This window comes from Pteropus alecto, unplaced genomic scaffold (genome assembly GCF_000325575.1).
Source record: "Pteropus alecto unplaced genomic scaffold, ASM32557v1 scaffold113, whole genome shotgun sequence".
Lineage (NCBI taxonomy): Eukaryota > Metazoa > Chordata > Mammalia > Chiroptera > Pteropodidae > Pteropus > Pteropus alecto.
In genome coordinates this window covers 5,034,306-5,053,856 of record NW_006433949.1, presented here as the reverse complement: position 1 = coordinate 5,053,856, position 19,551 = coordinate 5,034,306, and the positions used below count along the sequence as shown (strand labels likewise).

The 19,551-nt window shown below is 47.4% G+C and overlaps 1 protein-coding gene and 1 pseudogene across 1 annotated transcript in view; both read right to left on the bottom strand.

Annotated features, from left to right (window-relative positions):
- Nucleotides 1-19,551, bottom strand: part of SRRM4 (serine/arginine repetitive matrix 4) — a 144,538-nt gene that overhangs the window by 16,207 nt on the left and 108,780 nt on the right. Inside the window, exons 3-8 of the mRNA XM_006908600.1 lie at nt 18,422-18,508; nt 16,596-16,667; nt 13,949-13,975; nt 12,111-12,161; nt 8,703-8,801; nt 6,348-6,504 (exon numbers count right to left, since the gene is read on the bottom strand). Coding sequence (XP_006908662.1) covers nt 6,348-6,504; nt 8,703-8,801; nt 12,111-12,161; nt 13,949-13,975; nt 16,596-16,667; nt 18,422-18,508 — 493 coding nt within the window. The remainder of the gene's footprint in view (nt 1-6,347; nt 6,505-8,702; nt 8,802-12,110; nt 12,162-13,948; nt 13,976-16,595; nt 16,668-18,421; nt 18,509-19,551) is intronic.
- LOC112477298 lies at nt 129-247 on the bottom strand (annotated as a pseudogene).

Sequence of the window (19,551 nt, the reverse complement as noted above, 5' to 3'; positions counted from 1 at the left end):
TAAGGATAAAATGTGTTTTACAAACTCATGGCCATTGGGAAAAAGCAAACAAGTATTTTCCCTTTACTCCCTTAGCCGCCTCCAAGGTAAAGCTCCAATTTTTTCTTTTTCTTTTTTCTTTCTTTTAACGCCTACAGCACCTGCTCTTCCTACGTGGTCTCCCATCCAAGTACTAACCTGGCTCGACCCTGCTTAGCTTCCGAGATCAGACAGGATCGGGCTTGTTCAGGGTGGCGTGGCCATAGACTCTGATTTTTTCTTTTGAACTTGTAAGCTTGCCTCATCTCCTTGGTCTAATATACTCAGTATTAACGCTTGGATTTTTCTAAGTAATTAAATCCCCCCGCCACGAACTCCAGCTCCTGGTGTCTCACTGGGACTCTCTCTCAGCCCTCCAGGGAAGCCAGCACTGTTATTTATTGTTTTTGTCTCAAATCATTATTTAATCAAGAATGGGGAAAAAATACAACCTCTCACTTACACTTTAAAATTTAATTTCAGCTGAATTCTGAGATCAAGAGGCAGCACAGCCTAATAGGTTACAAAAATACAATCAAGAAGAGAATTCCAATTAAACTGAACAAGTCCATTTACTGAGCTTCAAATGGCCCCATGGAGAGAGATGGCTGTAAATTTTTTTTTTCCTTCCCTGCCATATGGGGGACTGAAAATTCTCATGTGAATATAGAGCTGCGTGGCAGAGCTTTTAGCTAGAGGGGTCTGGTTATTCCTTTAAAAAAATCCTTTTGTTTCACAAAGACATTAAGTTTATTTTCCTTGCTGTTGTTCATCTTCCTTTGCAAACTAATTAGGAAGACAGCAAAAAAAAAAAAAAAAAAAAAAGATTCACTGACCTGTCGGGAGTTCATTTGAGAGGAGCAGGGGATGGAGAAGGACAAGGAAACCTGCTAGGGATTATGGGAAGATGACAAAGCCCTTCAGGGCTGGAGCCATCCCACGGGGCTGTGCACTACAGTTGACCTTGGCCCAGGGAGGTGGTCTGGCCTCCTGTCTTTCCCTCCGGCAGGAGCTGATAGGGAATTGTGGCTTCAACTTCTCCATTTCTCTGAAACCCCTCTTGCTGGTCCCTAGCCTACCGGTTCTCAAAAATCTCTACATGGATCCAGTTAGATAAATTTTTCACCAGCCCAAATTGAAACGAGAACGATAAGTTCAATGTAATGAGTTTTTCATCCAGCTAAATGCATTTGATTTTAAAGCTCAGCCTTTCTTCTGAGGCGATGTCAGTCCACCTCTTCCAGTGGTATGATGTCACGTTTGTGATAGAAAATGGTGGTTTCCTTTTTTTCTGTCCCGACTTGGCCAAGAACATGAGTCAGGGGTCTCATTTTCCCTGTCTACAAAACGGGAAGCATATCATCATTCCGTCTTTTTCCTAGGATTGTTCTGAAGTTCACCTGAGATCTTGGATATGATTAAGCTTTTTGAAGCAAAAGATGCTCCAGAAACTTCATGTCTGGGTTTATTTGTAGTGAGTTTAATAAAGCCACTATGATGACAATAACACTAGCAACTATTACATATTGAGTGTTATGTCCCAAGCATTGGGCTATTTTTCACCCAGAACTGAAGCTGCATGAGCACAGGAATCTCATCTGTCTCGTTTGAGGCTGCTCACCCAGTGCCTATAACAGTGCCTGGCATACAGTAGGTGCTTATGCATATTTTAAAAATGGACTGATACCTCATTTCACTCCGTCCTCACATCTACTCTATGAGGTAGGTATGATTATTAGCCCAAGGTACAGATGAGGACACGGAGGCCTAGCGAAGTGAAATGACACGGGAAAGGCCATGACATTACACACGTGGACTCTGAGGTCAGACTTTCTGGGTTTAAATCTTAACTTCACCATTAAATAGCTGCCCATTAATTACTTTTCCTAGCCTATAGTTTCCTCATTATAAAACAGAGATCTTAGTGGAAGCTCCTTTGAAGCTCTTATAAGAGATAAAGGAGATGACACATGTAAAGAATTCAACCTAGCACCTGGCACACAGTAGGTGCTCAGTAAGCATTAGTTACTGCTTTCACCTGCAGAGCGACAAGTTATTGCTTGTCACAGAGAGACAAGATCAAGAATCCAGAGCATCCAGATCTGCTCCAAAGCCCCTGTCTTCATCACTACCCTCTATTGCCTCCTTCTGTTGACAAATTTCGAGACCCTCTTTTATGGAACCAAAGTTCTGCTTTTTTTTTTTTTTCTTTTGTCTTGGCATCAGTATACGTTTTTGTTGGCAAGAGAGTCTATGGCAATTATCGGTCCATGCTGGAGGGAGAAGAAGAAAAGGAGCCTGCACTTCTCCCTGGTCTAGCTTCTGCCAGGACCAGCCCCCTTCCGGTCCCGCTCTCCAGTCACATGCAACAGGGAAAGGAATTTCCCAAATCTTGGGACCCCAACCTCTCTGTAATTGCATCTTCCTCAAAGAACTGTTTTGTAGATCAAATAAGAAAAAACAACAACAATAAACAACTGTGTGAAGTATGTGACAGTGCCTGGCACATAATAGCCGTATTTCTCCCTCCCTCTATTCATCAGCCATCTCAGTTTGGTGGCTCAAATGTTCTTCTATTTGGAAAACCCTCTCAGACACCAAGACGACGTTGTCTGGTCCTTCCTCTGTGGTCCTACTATACATTCATTGTACTTGCTTCTATCCCCATTCGGGTAATAATATTCAAAATAGTCCTCCTCAATTGGTTGAGTGTGGGGCTGCCCCTTCTGCAGGTAGCTGGCCTTGGTGCTGTAGGACTGTCGGGTATCATTCTTTAGCGGCTAGACTGTGAGAAGGTCCAGAAAACACCAGGGGAGAAAAGAGATGGCTTTGTTGACTGGGGGTGAGGAGGGGTGGAGACAGGGTTTATTTATCAACTGCTGTGCAAGTATTTGAATATTTTAACAACCGAGGAGGTACTGGTGCTCACCGAATCAATCTCAGCTCTAATTACAACACTTATCTTACTGTACTACAGCATTCTGTTGACTACTAGACTGTGAGCTCGGTCGTTCACGAATACTTTATTCATCTCTCTGTCCCCCTAATGCCTTGAACAGAGAGAGATGGTTGAGTGGAGATAAGAAACATGAGTGAGGCTGTGAAGGGTCCCTAAATTGTCTCCTTGGGACCCTCCATTTGGATTTGGGCTCAGACAGAGCAAGAGGGCTTCAGGTTATCTTTACCTCAAGTAGGATTTCAATAAGACACGGCCCAAGATTTGCATATTCATATATGTAAATTTGCACCTTGATGTGATGCACTCGTCCTTGATTTTTTAAAGAGCTGTGCATATGAAATGCCTGCAGTGTAGTGTGATAGGAGCCATGGCGCAGAAGACCCTTCCTACTCAGGCTCCTGCCAGCTCCAGAACCCTGTCTCTTGCCCTGGAATTCTGACTCCATCCCTGACTCCAGTCTTCATTTCCTGCTTCCTCTGGCTAACCCTTGCTCACCTCTGCCCTAACCTAACCCTCAGCTTAATTCCCATCCTTGCCTGCTTACCTTCCACCCCCATCTCAGCATCTCCACATTCATTTTTCTATGTTGTCTTTTACGGTTTTTACCTGCCTGTTCCTCTCTTAAGAAGGTACAGGCTATTCCTTATTCAGTGGATCCCAAGAGCCATGTCAGAGTTGACCCTTTACAGATGCTCAGTAGATAACTGGTAGATTGGAACAAATGATTGAACAGGTGATTCGATGACAGTGACTTTGCTGTTCTCTTTAACAGATTGCTCAGGAAAGTGTTGGGACCAGGACTCTTGGAAAACTTTTGCTCCCACTTGGTAACTTCTTCCATCTCTGCCTTTGCAGGAGAGAAGATGCGAAAGGGTCTAGTGTGTGGGGCACTCAGAGGACCAGACTTGGGGGGGCACCCAATGCCTCCAGAAGTCAGGCAAGCATGAGCGGAATGGAACCAGCATTCGGGCCACAGTCACCACCTAGGTTGGAAGGAAACCAAAGGCAGGGGAAGCGGGGGCCCTGGCCTTCTCCCAACTCAGTCACTGACTAGTCTGGGCCTAGAACATACCTGTATTACTGTTACTACCATCACTATTACCAGTGCTGCTACTATTGTTGCTACTATTAGTTCTATTTCCACTATTAATACTACTCTACCATTCGCATCAACAAGACATGTGCCACTTGTCTGTTGCAGCCTAAAATGTTATTTATATTAAGTCATTGACTCCTCATAACATGCCTCTTATGAGGTAGGTCTCATCGTTGTCCTTGTTTTGCAGATTTAGAGGAAACTGAGGCACAGCAAGTTTATGCACCTCGCTCGAGGATCCACAGTTGGTAAGTGCAGAGCCAGCCTCTGGGATGTTGTTGCCATGACATCTGCTAATATCTGCTGAGTTTTGCCCCTGTGCCGAGCGTTGAGCTCAACAGTTTACAACATTACTTTTGCTCTTGTCCTAATAACAAGGCTTTTGAAGAAGATTCATTATCTTCATTTTTTAACAGATGAGGAAATCATGGCTCCAAAATGTTTAAGTAACTATCCCTAGCTCAGAGCCAGGATTTGGCCACATAACCGTAAACCCATGTTTTCAACAACTCTGACCTGCCATGGCCCACAGAAGTCATTTCTCTTCTGTGAGTCTGTTTCTTTTCTTGAAATCAGGGCACTGAGTTAGGTGAGCTCCCAAGGCCTCTGCCATCTAGGTACAGATGAGCTTTTAGCTCTTCTGATGAGGGCTGGGCCCACTGGGGATATCGAAGCTTCAAGAACCAATAGCCGATCTGCTAATTTACTAGCTGAGGTGGGAAAACTACCCCTCCTCCCCCCTTTTTGTTGCAATATTTTGACAGACATGGCCTTTAAGAAACCATCCCAGGCAGGTACAGACACATAAGCCAGTTGCTCCAAAAGGCACTTTTTAATTAGGGTCAGTTGGGGCCACTGAATGGGCTGTCACAGATACCATAAGCAGCGAGACTGGGTGGCTTTCAATGACTTAAATACATCTCTCCACCTCTGACTGCTCGTATTTTAAATTTATTTCTATCTTTTCAACAATCCCCCTGGGAGACAAGGCGTTTCTTCAAAGGAGGGGTCTGCGGAGAATTCTGGATGGTTTCAGCTAGGCAGAGAATTTGGGCAAAATTTGACTTTGGTGACAAAGGGTACCTTGACTGGTGAAGAAGAGTTCCCAGAATGCACTGCAGATAATAACGGTTGTGTCAACCAGACTCAACTAGGGTTTATCATTATCTTCTCTTCCCTCACCTCCTGGCAAGCACCTCTGAGCTTTTCCTTACTCCTACCTCATTCTTTCTGAGGGAGCAGCTCTCTGAAATTTTCAGATTTGCTCATAGCTAGAGAAGACAGGTCTCTGCCCAGCTGCCAGATGTGAACTCTATATCAGTATTGAATTGCCTCCTATTTGTCGGTCCCTTTAGAGTCTATAAAAGGCCTTCACATACTTTGTCTTATTGGATATCCCTAACAACCCCATGTAGAACTGGTATTATTTCAAGTTTACCAATGAGAAAACTGAGTTTCAAAGAGGTTAAATGACTTCCCCAAAGCCACACAGCTAGGACGTGGCAAAGCTGGGACCTGAGTTCAGGTCCAAGTTCAAATCCCTTGCTCAGGGAACTTGCTGGTATTGAACTGACTGAAGTCACATTGCAGCTTCTCCTTGCTGACCTAAGGGAGTGTTACATGAGTCTGTTCCATGCCTGGTCACTAAATTCCATCTGCTCTTGCTTTGCTCTGTGGTTTTTATCCAGACTGTAACCTCTCTGAGCCTTGGTTTTTCGGTCCCATCTGTGGGAGGGACCAGTAAGAGTAGCTGTGCCCTCAACTCCCTGAGACATATGAGGACACATGAGAGAACACAGGTCTTGTACATACGAGGCTGTGTTTACATAGGTAAAATCACATCCCAGCTGGCAATCAATGCTGCAGGCTAGTTGGCATCAAAGATGCGGACTTCACTGAAAAGCTGGAGTGCCTCTGGTACCTCAAAGACTCCCCCTTTCCTTCCTCCCCAAAGAAACCTCCTACAGTGCCTCACACATGCATTCCTGTAGATGTCACTCTGGAGACCAATATGTATTTTTCAACATCCCCCTGATAAAAAGCCTGGGTAGTTGCATTTTTCTAACCCCTCACTCCCAACCCCAAATCCCCAAGGCAGTGCTTTCAAAGGCTAGTGAATGACCGTTTGGCTAATCAATAACGAGGTCTGAAACCAGTGGGATATTTGCCCGAGACTGAATTAAAATATGGCATACACTGCCCTGAACTTGTGCCTCCATCTCCCCCCCAGTATCGTAGCCAAAACTGGCTGAGGAGGCTGTGTGGAATACTTACTACACCCCTGGCTGACAGGAGGCTGAGCATCTGGACAGGCTGGCTGGGCGGGTGGCTGGACCGGGCCTCGGGGCTGGCCTTGCCGAGGGTCTTGGAGCAGCGGCGGGAGTGTGTTCGGTGGGACTTCCGCCCTTCCTCGGGGGACCGGCCGCGGTGCCTGGGGTCAGGGGAGAGAGACCTGAGGGTCTTTTGAAGGGGAGCATGGCAGAGAGGTAGTTGAGGGTACCTAGAAAATCTGAGGACTATAGCATGCGTTTGAGTGTGTTTGTAGGAACTACATGTGCCTCTATCCATCACCCACCCACTTGCCCATTCATTCATTCATTCTCTCATTTGTTATTGGACAAATGTTTATTTACATACCTGGCAGTGTTTTGGGGGCTGGGGATGCAGCTGTGAAGACAGGAAAGGTCCCTACCCTGATTCAGTTTAATGTCCTTCATGCATCTGTGATTGTCTCTAAGTCTGTATGTGACTGTGTATGTCTGGGCATGTCCGTCTGTGTTTTCATGTGTTTGTCTATAAAGATAACTGCATTTTCTGCATGTCTTTGTGTACGTGACTTCGCCATCTGTGAAATAGAAGCATCTTATTGACTATCACCCAAAACTTTTGAAAAAAAATAGCTGACAAAAATGACAAAGGTGCCTTCCGTAAGCTTTCCGATCTAGATCTGGCTGCCCTGTCTGCAATGGAAACCAAAGGAATCTCTGACTCTTCAGAAACTGTCCGCGCTCTGCTTAGCCCCTCAGCTTGGAGCCGCAGTGGTAATAAATATAAACCTCATCGATTTGCATGGCACTTGTAAACTGCTCTTAAAGTGCTTTCACAGTCCTCTCTACAACTCGAAGACATAGATAAGGCAGGTATTACTTTCCCATTTTATGGATGAGGAAGCTGAGGCTCAGAGATGTTTAGGAACTTGCCTGAGGTCACACAGCATGAAAACAGCAGAACCAGGGGCAGAGCAGAGTTTTCTGCCCTGCAGGAACCATGCCTAGGGTTCTTGCTCTAGAGTGTCCCTCTGCCCTGGGGCCTCCAGATCATTTATAGTGGATGTGTGGCCCGAGAGCCAGCCCGAGGGTTGCTTCCATGCCTGCTGGAGTGTTCCTCAGCTCAGCAGGCACTGGGGAACTCAGGCAGCAACACCACCATGAGAGGTGACAGCAGAAGGAGGGCTGAAGCCAGGGTGTGCGATGATAGTTATTTCCCAAAAAGGTGAGTTGGGGAAGGGTGACGTGCATGCCCTGAGTGTCTGCTGCCCCGCATCGCGCTCCGGCCCAGGCCACCAAGGCTGACCTGCAGGGAGCTGACTTGGCCTGGGCTGGAGGTGAAGGGCTCAGGCTGAGTCACATAGACCTGGGTCCCTGTCCCTATTCTGCCAGTCACCGTGACCTTGCTCAGATCCCTTTGCCCACCAAGACGCAGTTTTCCCAGCTGTAACGTCATTCATGCCGGTGACCTCGAAGCACCAAAGAGGTCCAGGCAGAGGCCGCCAGGAGCTCGCCTGTGGCTGAGCAAGCATGTTTATTATTTCCTTGCTGGGAGGGAGACCACACAACCTGGCCAAGCACGCACACCTTCTCATCCATGAGAAACCTCCTCCCCGCACCAAGACGCAGTTTTCCCAGCTGTAACGTCATTCGTGCCGGTGAGCTCGAAGCACCAAAGCGGTCCAGGCAGAGGCTGCCAGGAGCTCGCAAGCATGTTTATTGTTTCCTCGCTGGGAGGGAGACCACACAACCTGGCCAAGCACACACACCTTCTCATCCATGAGAGAAACCTCCTCCCCACTCAGTCCAGGACAGCCGATGTGTCAGCACAGAGAGGGTCTAAGTTAGCAGGAACCGGACTTGGACAGGCCTCGGAATGAGGCCTCGGAATGTGCTGGGTGGACGTTCCCAGGTTGCTTAGCTTCTCTGTGCTTAGAGCAAACCTTAGTGAGACTGCAGAGTCCAGGCTGGACTCCCAAGGTCCACCTAGCTCTGTCGCTCAGTCGCTAAGTGACAGGCAAGTTCTTTAACCTCTCTGTGCCTCAGTTTCCTCATCTTTAAGATGGGGTTAACAGAAGTACCCACATCATAGGGCTGTTTAGGGGACCATGTGGTTGACAGAGGAAGAGTCCTTAGCACCTCAGTGCCCTGTTAGTGGCACTCAGGAAGCACACGTGTCGGCAAGTGGAAGCGGTGGGCCCTTCTGTCTGCAGCCCCTTCTCTACAGGGAAGGAGGCCATTCCTCTCCTGGGAAAGCAGGCCCCCAGCAGCAACGGTGAGAGGCAAAGCTGAGGATAACGGAGTCTCAGTTGAGGCTCTGGGCGGTGGCTAGGTGTGGAGGCTCTTTGGGGTGAGGGGTTACCTGCTCTCACAGCTTGAGGAGCGGGACTCCGAGCTTGGGGACCGCGAGGGGCAGTGGTGATGGCGATGGCGACGAGACTTTCGGGGCCGGCTTCGTGATCTTGGGGTGGGGTGGGTGGGGGGTGAGAAGGAGAGAGTCAGAGATGAGAGAGAGAGAGAGAGAGAGAAATTTTGATCGTGTGACACACATTGTCCACTGTCACCATCCCTCCCAAAGTTAAGCATTTCCCCCGCCTCATGCCCCACATCACCCCAGTTCCCCATATTGGTATTTGGGGTCTCTAACCAGCCACACTGAACACAAGTGAGCGGGAAGGGGTCCTCTGCAAGAGACAGCAGGATGACTCAGCCTTCCACCCCGCTGGAAGCAGTTCTGCTGCAGACCGCACCCCGGACAGGACTGTCACCTCCACATGTCACCTCTCCCTCACCTAAGGCAGGAGTCTCGGTTTTAGACAGCTTCACGTGCCAGTCAGATACCACGATGTGTGAATCAGTCGGGCATTAAAAAAATATCACCTGAAGGGCACAGGTGAAAAAAAGGAGTGGCTTTGCTCAGAATATTGGCATGGTGCTGTATCTTCAATTTTTTCAAGCAAATGTAGAAATACAGATTTTTATGTAAAAGACTCCTATTTTAAATGGAAGCTCATTTGTAAAAATGACACCATTTAGGGCAAACAAAACACATTTGCAGAGTAAATTAGGCCTTAGGGCTGCCAATCTGTAACCTCAGAACTGGAAAATGAAGTCTAGACTCTTAGCGTGAAGTCAAAAATCCCACTTGCAGAGTGAGTTACAAACCTCATCAACAACCAAAATTATAATTACAATAATTACGACCACTACCACCAAAACTGGTATTTTCACAGGTTACTTCAGCTCCCTGTAAGTAATAACAATGACTCAGAAGTAGCAGCAGAGGTGGCAGTGGTCCCTGAGGATGTACAAGGCGTGTCGATGGTCTCCGGCAGAAAGCCAGTGGGAGACAGAGATAACTCTGAAGATTATCCCTCCCTGAGGATGTACAAGGCGTGTCGATGGTCTCCGCCGAGCCAGAAAGCCAGTGGGAGACAGAGATAACTCTGGAGATTCTCCTGACAAAGGACTCAGGGATTCTTGCAATGGGATAATCACACCAGATCCCTGCCCGGCTTAAAACCCTCCCACTGCCCTCATGCCAAGTCCAGACTCTGACCCTGAACCCCAAGCACCTTCGGAAGTCACCCCCTGCCTAGCTCGCCAGCTTCCTTGCATGATATGTCCTGGGCTGGCCTGGCCTGGCAGGCTCAAGCAACTCTAAACTGCTTGTGTTCTGGCGCACACATTTCCCAGTTCATGATGTCCTCGTGATGATGGTGGTGGTGATGATGATGGATGATGATGATAGGTAACCGTGCTCTAAGCATTTTCCATATGTGGACTCATCTATCCTTCAGCACGACCTATGGAGTAGGTTCTCTTATCATTCCCATTTCACAGATGAAGAAACTGCGGCACAGAACGTTTAAAGCACTCACCTAACCTGCAGCCTAGAATGGTTCCCGTCGCCCTCACTCCCAGCCTGGACACCCCCTCCTGCAGGAAGCCTCCCCTCTTTCCAGCAGCAGGGCCCCCGCCGCACCCTGGACTTGCGTGTGCCATTGCCATGCCGTGACCTGTCCCACGTCTGTCTCCTGTGCTCCACTGCACTGGGAGCTCCTCGAGGCCAGATGAATGTCTGGCTAACCTCTGTCCTGGGCCCAGCACAGGGCCTGTCACACATGAAGGCCTCACTAAGGGACGCTAACTCACTGCAGTGGTCACATGGTTAGAATCAGCTCAGACATGGGACTTGGCAAGAATAACCACACTTTGTGTCAGGGACACCTTGTTTTTCTTGCTTTTCCCTCTCCTGACTCTTGTCTTTGGCTTTCGCAAGTCCTGCTAGCAGTTTCTGGGACTCAGCCAGCTCTTGGCACTGGGGAGGGCGGCCACCTCGCTGCCCTCAGGCAGGCAGTCCTGGTCTCAGCCATGATCCCTCCCAAGTGCTCTTAGGGCTGAGCCCAGGCCCTGGCTCTGTGGGCGTCTATACCGCAGCCCCACTGGACAAGTGATGCTGAGGACTCGGAGAATGTGTGCTCTGTCTGAGCTTAGCATGAAAGCATACACAATACATATGACCAATAATTGCCTCTTGACTTGAATTGGACAAGCTTGATGATTGGGAAGTTCTTCCCTGAGCTAACTCAAAGCTCTACAGCTACCTCCTGGAGCCTTCCCCAGCCCCCGTGGTGGTGGCTGGACTGCCTTCCTTTGCCCTGACCTTGGGTGAAGAGATCTTTTGGAGCAGCAAAGCTGAGCGCCCTCCCTCTGTGCCCCTGCCTCCTCTCCCCTCCGACCCCCAGCAGCTGACTGCCTTTCATCCCATTGCCTTTGATCCTCACTTTAGAAGCTTCTTGGCAGGAGATAAAATATTAGTTGATTGGAAAATACACGCACTAACATTTGCAGGGTATAAAGTAGATGGGTTGTAACCAAATTTACTTGTAATTTGGCTGGGAACTGAACTCTGCAGGCAGTGCTGGCTGATTTGAATTTCTACCACCAGCTATAACTGTGAACCAGCTGGGGTTCTGAGACAGGGGTCGCGGGGTGCAGGAGCGTCACTGACGTCTCTGTGCCTTAAGCCCTAGCAGCCAGGGCTTGGACTCATACGCACACTCATGAATGTGCATGCACGTGTTCATGCTCCCTTAAGTCCTCAAGCACACACAGCACACACATTGCATATGTAAGAACCAACCTGCACCCTTCGAATGAGTAATACACACAGATACATAAGCGGTGCTCACGCAGAGTGCACAGAATTCGCACACAGTGTCAGAGGGTGCACCTGCATGCACGCTGGCCACGTTCATGCTCACGTAAGCACAGGCATACATCATGCTTCGTGTGAACACAAAGAATATGCCACACGCACACACTATTTACCCATACTGCAAATACATCTGTGCACACATGGCTGTCTGCACGACAGAAAAGTGTATAGATGTTTACAAACAATGTGCGTGCTATATATTCACGCATCACATACAAATAAATACACAATTCACGCACGGGAACACAGGATTCACACACACGCACACACGATGGGCACACCAGGCACACCGATGCACACCATTCACTTTCACGCACACACAAACACACATGCATACTCACACTTCACACACACAACCTCGTGCATTCACGCATGCGCAAACCCACACAGCAAGCCACACACGGGTCTGTCTGTCTTTCTCTTCCTTCTTCCCTCCTAACCGCCCACGCTTTTCCTTACCTGTTCATTAGGAAACTCTAAAACTCTGCCTGTTAAGCGGATCCCCATTTCCCCAAACTGGAGAGAACATTCCAGGTGGTCTCTACTTACTGTTTTTTGTGCCTCTTCTCTTCCCTTCTTTTGCTTTTTGGGCTGGAGGAGCTAAATGAGAAATGGCCAATTAATTGAAAGATGCAAACTTCCAGATAAAGATAAAAATAAACAAGTTGTTAAAATGCTTAACACACAGTAGCCACTAGATGCAGGCAGTTTGGGGACAGACACTGATCATCTTCAAGACCAGAGTCGTCCACTGCTCAATTTTTCACCCAGCAGGTTCAGCTAGAGACAGCGACCCCCACACACAGGCTGAGAATGGGGTGCAGGGGGTGCCAGGGTCAGCTCTGGTAGCTTCATAATAACAGAAGTAATAAACGTCATAATAATATCTTGCCATTTCTCAAGGCTTTATTAGAGGGTGGGTGCTCTGCTAAATACTCTTTGTCAATAATCTCGTTTTATTCTCCCTGCAACCTATGGATACTGGCACAATTTAATAAGCACTCATTTTACAGATGCGGAGACGGAGCCTCAGATGAGCCAAAAATCTTGCTCAGATCACACAGATGAGCTGGGATGTGGCCCCAGGACACAGGTCCCCTGAGCCCATGTTCTTTCTAGGAGAAGAGAGGGAATATTCAAGGAGATATTCTGAAGCCTCACAAAGCTTGGCAGATTTTGAAATGTTCTGTCTGTGAATTTTAAAGTATCTGTGTTTTATTATTTTATTTTATTTTTAAGTCAGAGGGCTGGGGTATGGATATGACTTGGGGTTCCAGTGTGATCGAATTGAGGTCCCCCAGAGGGTGAACGCCACTTGGTAGTTTAAACCAGACTGGCTTCAGGGGGCCACCAAGAATGCATTACTAGCCTAGGTCCTGGGAACAGGAAATCGATGTCATTGGAATGAAATCACACCTTGAGGTTAGCCTCGGGATCTGTTCTCACGTTTGAGACGTTTGAGACGCAGCCTGTGCAACAGAAGAGCCCAGGACCTCACTGAAAACTCCACGTTTATGTCCCAGCTCCACCGCATAGCTGCTGTGTGACGTCAGGCAAGTTACCTGTCTTCTTGGGGACCTGGTTTCCTTGACTGTGAAACTGGGCCATTGCTCAGGCTGTTGGGCCGAGGGGATGGATGACACTGGTGATCAATGTCTACTTGTTAACTGACTGAACAAAAGGGCTTTGCACTCCCCCAACTGCTCTGGATGTGGCTATTGTTACTGAAGAAGCCACGGCGAGGCCTGATCCTCTGTCTGAGAGATCTGGGTTTAAATTTTGGTTCGGCCACTTTCTGACTGTGTCTGTGAACATGCCTGTCACATCTGTCTGAGTCTCAGTTTCTTCATCTGTAAAATGGGATTAACAAACACATCCACTGCATAGGGTGGTGATGAGGATTGATGAGGATTAAATACACACCCCGGAAAGGGCTTAGCACAGGATCCAGTTATTGGACGTAGCTGTAGGTGACAGCTTTATTTGTGCTCACCCAGTGTGTCCGGCCCAGTAGGACTTGGCCTCTGTCACTTAGCCAGGAAGGCTTTGGTGGGGTGGCTGATGTTTCTCCATGTGCCCCGACCCAAGGTTTCAATCAGTGGTAAAGCAAACAGACTCTGGGAGACTTTCCGGGGGGAGGGGAGAGGTATGGGGAAGGCCTGGTTCAAGAACAACCATCTGGCCTGGTGGAAGTCGAAAGCTGGCTTGGAACTTACAGAGACCCAGCCCAGACCTTCATGTTGGAGGAAACCGAGACATAGGAAGATGAAGAGGGTGTGGCCAAGGACACAGACGTAGAGACTGAGAGCGGAGCCTAGGAGCTGCCTGACGCCTGGTTAGGGAAGCAGAAAGCTAAAGTAGGTAGCCAGGGGTGATGGGATTCTTACCTGTGCCTTCTCTTCTTGGAGAATGACCTGATTAAAGGGGGAAAAAATGGGGAGAGAGAGGGAGGGAAGGAGGGGAAAAGGAAGGGAAGAAAATAAATATAGGTGAGTTCGAGGTTTCTTTTCCTGGGGTGAATGTATCAATGCATTTGTGACCATGTTACAGGGGGGTTGAGACACCTAGCAAATCCTCCTCTCTTAGATTTCAAAGAATATGAGGACCGCGTGGGAGACACCAATCTGCATTTTGAATTCCCAAGTAAAAACCTACCCGTGCTCCAGTCCCATCTGGGATGAGGTTGGAGGAGGGGGGCAGGAGAGAGTCCTCTGCCTCCTCGCCTACCCTCGGTCTCGCCTTCATCTTTCTTGCCCTAGTTGTGGGCTCATCACTGTCTTCATCATCATCATCATTGTTTTTGTCATCATGGGACAACCAGCTTCCATATGTGGAACTCTAACTCTGTGCCAGCCTCCAGGCTAAGCATCTTTCACACACGACCTCATTCAATCTTCCCCCAAAGCCTGGGAAGTACTACTGACAACCATTTTACAAAGACACTGAAGCTTAGAGAAGTTAGTTAAGTTGCCCAAGGTCACACAGCTCCACCTTAACTTCTGCTCATTCTTCGGAACTGCCCTGAGATGTCATTTTCTCTTTGTAGCATTCTCCCATCCCCTCAGGCTGGCTGGGTGCCTCCTCTCTGCTCCCACGAGCTCTGAGTGAGCTCCTGAGCTTAGCCTTGTTAGAGTACAGAGTTCTGCAGATGACAATTATGTATTTCCCCTACTAGAATGAGAGGAACTTGAGGGTAGGGGCTGGGTCTTGGTCACTGTTCTCTTCCTGGTGCCCAGAATCCTTTTTCATGACACATCATGGGTATTTCGATCACATCCCAGATGTGAAAACTGGGAATCTTTCTTTTAATCCTGAAGCCTCATTAATTGAGGACAGAAAACAAATCATCTCAATGCATCCCCTACCCCTAGCTCCTATTTCCAAAAAAGTCAACCATCAAGAACTTGGAGAAGACGGGCCAGCAGTAGGTGAAGGTTTGGGAAGGACCAGAATCAGCATTTCTCCCTAACGATCTCCCATTGTATGGTCCTTCTTCCTGATGAGCCTCCAACCCCTGGGCGACAGTAGCTGGCAGAAAAACAGCCTGTTTCTAAATTTCTGGCACAGTCTCTTTCTCATGCCAAGAAACCGTTGAGCAAGAAGCTACTTGGCTTCCAAGATCCAGATTAGGAAAAGTCCCCCAAACTGGGACAAATTGTTCAGCATAGGAAGGTGACGAGATAGCAGTCTACAGCCACGGGGCAGTTCATTGCTTCTATAAAGAACTCCATGTTGGCAAAGATTTCTAACAGCAAATTAACAACATTTCACTAATTGGTTTGCCCATATCTTCTCTTAAGCAAAAACTCAGCATCAATTGGATCATCGGAGTTGGGGAGGGTACATATTCAGTGAAACCAAATTGAGTTGAGACCATTCTGGCAATAAAGCCTGAGATGTGACCACATCCCCTCGATTAGGAAAAGTCAATTTGGGGCAACTTTGCAGCAGGGGTGAGATGCAGGGGGAAAACCCAAAAGAACTCTTTTACCTTGTGTTCTGTTGTGATTAATTGCACAAGTAATCCGCTATTGGAAGATAGAGATAAGCAAAAATATAAACCATTCTTTCTCTATGATCCGCAGCCAACCACAGCAAATAACTTATACAAGGAGCTTCAAATTCCCTGCCCCTGGGGGCCAAGCAGGCTTTGTAAATGTGCATAAATGTGGGGAGCAGGCTAAGGGGGGGCCTGTGGCATGCTGAGCACCCACGCTCCTTATATGAACAGCAGCTTCTCAGCTCCAGCTGATAGTTGCCCGTGGGAAAATGGGTCCAATGAAGACACAGCTTCTGATTTTACAGAGGAACTGGAAAGCTTAATTTTTATATTGCAAAATCTCCTAATTATAAAATGTTGGCTTGGCCCATGAACCACAGATTTGAGCCCTCTGGTGTATATCCTTCCATTGTTTTCCCCCATAAACATACATGTCTGTGTGAATGTTTGTGTGTATGTATGTGCATGTGTATATATTGGGCACCTTTTGGAATGCGTGTCCGGTTCAGAATCCCCCTTAACTGTCCACAAGGGTGGACAATCCCAGAAGCCATGTTTTGCGTGATCCCATCCTCTAGGACACAGTTGGACCAGAGAAGACTTCCTTGGGAATTTGGAATAAGGAATGAAACAGTGAGATTCGGTGTCTTCTTGTGGCCGGACCCACAGCATGGAGAGGTGGAAACAGGGGGCAGCCATGTCTCCCACGTGGCATGGGACACTGCGTATCCTACTTGGGTTCTATCAGCAGCCTGCAACTTGATTCAAACCCTCGCTGAGGCCTGGCTGGTCCGAGACACTCCTGCCTGTCTCATCATTGAATTCCTCTCTGGCCTAAGTGAGCTAGAGCGGGCCTCTGGTTCTCGCTACCAGGGTCTCAGCCTATACAAGATACAAATAAATAACAATTCTTAGATAAATATTTTACGTAAATGAAATGATATCCTTCTAAATGACCTTTGGTGCCATCCACTGTCACCTCCACCTCCACCCCACCTGGAACATCCCTGTTTGCTGAGGCGGGAGGACAATACCTGTGTCGCTTATGTTTCTTGGAGCTTTTCTTCTTCTTTTTCTTGACAGGTGATGGGCTGTATGACGGGGACCTGCCGGGGGAGGGAGACGCCCGTCAGAGGTAGGTTCTTCAAGGCCACGGTTGGTGTGACAGAGACCCTTCTCTGGCCCCCATGCCGGTCTCAGCCCTTTCGGCACCACACAGGATGACGCCCATACTGATATTAGCTTGCATTTGTTTCAAACGTCAGGTGAAGCTCAGGTGACCCAAGTCCCGATCTTGACTTCGCCACCTGAAGTTCACTTGGCGATGTCACTGCTCTGAGTCTCTTATTTCCCCACTGACAAAATACCAAGGTTGAAAGAGATGAGGAGTTTCCAACCCAGTGCTAACAGTGGCCTCTCAGGTAGCATAAACAGAGGAAGCAGCCCAGGTGTGGGGCAGTAGGGAGTGCTAGGGACTGTGGTGAACCAGAGAGCCCCTGACCAAACGGGTGGGTGGCTGCTTCTCAGATCGGCCGAGGGTCTTGCATGGGAATGTAGGCCCGGGACTTCCAGAACGCCTGTCTTTTTGATCGAAGAAAATATTTTCATATGAGATCCACTGGCTTTGAAATGTCGGCCACCAATTCAAAACACCAAACAAACAAACAAACAAAAACCCAAATAAAACAAAATGAGCAAACAAACAAAAATACTTTGCAGGGGAAAATGCAGGGTTGAGAACAACCTGACTCTTAGGGAGTCACAGTACCTGTCCGCAAACATGTGATCAGTGGACATTTATTGAATGAAGGAATGAACTAGTGAAGCTCGATGTGGGCCATTACCTTCTTTGAGGTATTCTCATGTCTACCCCTAAGATCAGGAAGCTCCAACCACTTGCCCCAGTTCCATCCCTCACCCCACAACAGCTGGAACTCAGGGTCTTCATTCACATTCCCCTTTGGGTCCTCTTTGGGCCTGTTTTCCTAGAACTAGGCTAACGTGGTATCCAGGAAACAAGGTCCCAGAAAACCTGGAGTTGGGGCTGGACCTTCAGACACTCCTCTCTGCTGCCCCCTGCAGGCTTCTTCAAATACTGCCTCTGAGGTTTGGTGAGATTTTCCACTCTACCCACTAAGGTCTCTGCCCAGCCCCCTGGGTCTGGAACAATGGACATACTTTTAGTGGTGAGTAGCAAGCAGCCTAGAAGAAAATTTGAAAATCTTTTTAAATACAAAAAGATCAAAAAGTAATTGTACCTTGAAAAAAATTCACAGAGTACAAACAACTGGCCAAAATATAAAGTCCATTATCCTTGGCCTTAAACCTGCTGGGTGGGTGTGGTAGAATCACTTGAGGAACCTGGAATCAAGTCCCTGTAGGTTCTGTCACCCTCCCCCATCGCTCCCTGTGCCTCTCTAAAATGGGGACAATAATGCTTGCCTGGTAGATTGTAGTCAAGGGCAAAAGAGATGATAGAGAACACAGTGCTTAGCACAGCCCTCCACACAGAGAACATTTTCAAAAAAAAAAAAAAAATTACTTATGGTCATGACTATGCTTCCGATTAATTGGTTATTTATTACATGTCAGACACTGTGACAGCTCTTTCCACATCCATTTTTTTTTTTTTTAAATCTAATTCTCACAAAACCCCAAGAGGTAGGTTTACTCACCACTTTACAGAAGTGGCAACAGACACAGAGAAGTCGAGCGACTTGCCTAAGGCCACACAACTAGTTAAGAGGCAGAGAGAGGATCTGAAACCAAGGGGAGTCACTGTTTGACCCCGAAACCCATTTTACCCTTATTTCCTCCCTTCCACCATCTTCAAGTTTCCATCTCTTGTTGGGCCCCTCACCTCCTTCTCTTCTTCCGGGTAGATTTCTTCTTTTTCTTCTTCCCCCTGGAGGAAGGTGGTGGTGTCAAGTCTTTGTCATGGGAGGCACTGTGGGGAGCACAGAGTCGGGCATTAGAGGACCCAGGGGTTCCCCAATCCCCCAACAAGAGCTGTTGCAGCAGGAGAAGAAGGACCCAGTTCCTTGGAGGATGAAGGACCTGTATCGAATACCTAATTACCACCTCATGGCTGATTCAGTCACACTTCAGATTAAGTGCCTCAAATAAGGAGTTAATGGCGACCTAATGAGACAGACGCTGTATGTTACCCAAACACCAATTGATTATTTAAAACAGAATTATAGAGGTTAACTGCTCCTTAATAGATTTATTATTGGATTTGCAAATGGTTTACCTTGGTAAATAAATCACTTTTTAAATAATGAATTGGCAGTTCAGCCCCTTCCCTCCCCAATACATCTTGTCTGTAGTTCCTGCTGGAAATTTAATAGGAGGCGGATATGTTAAGTAGCAGCTGATTATTAAAAGTATATTTGCCAAGGTCTAATGTAATGAGATACATATCTTATATTGCCTCACAGACCCTCAAAAACCTTTGCTCTTCAGGAATAATTATTTCCCATTCAATTAAATTCAAATGTTCAGGCTGCAGTTAAATTAAGTCAAGTTATCTCCTTTTATAATTGGGGCAGGCTCCGGGGATTTTTTAAAAACACCATCCCATGGAAAAAGGAGATGGTTTGGGATGAAAAAATTCTTGAGAATTGAAACATGCCAACCCAGCTGGACCACAGTGGGAAAATGTATTATTATTAATAAGAATATTATTGTCAATTATTGTCACTATAACACGAGTACCATTTATTCACTTATCATGTGCCAAGCGTTTTATATGCTTTGATACTCACGAAAAAAACCCTTTGAGAGTGGTATGATTTTTATTGCTTCATTTTACAGGTGAAGGAAATAAGGCTCAGAAAGTTGCATGGGCTTGCCCATGGCCGCACAGTTAGAGAAGTGTCTGAGCTGGGAATTGAGTCAAGGCCTGTGTGATTCCTACTCTGAGAACGTTCTCACAAAACCAGCTGCTTTCTCAAGTTTGTTGGTGCGGCCATCCTTTTGGAAATTACC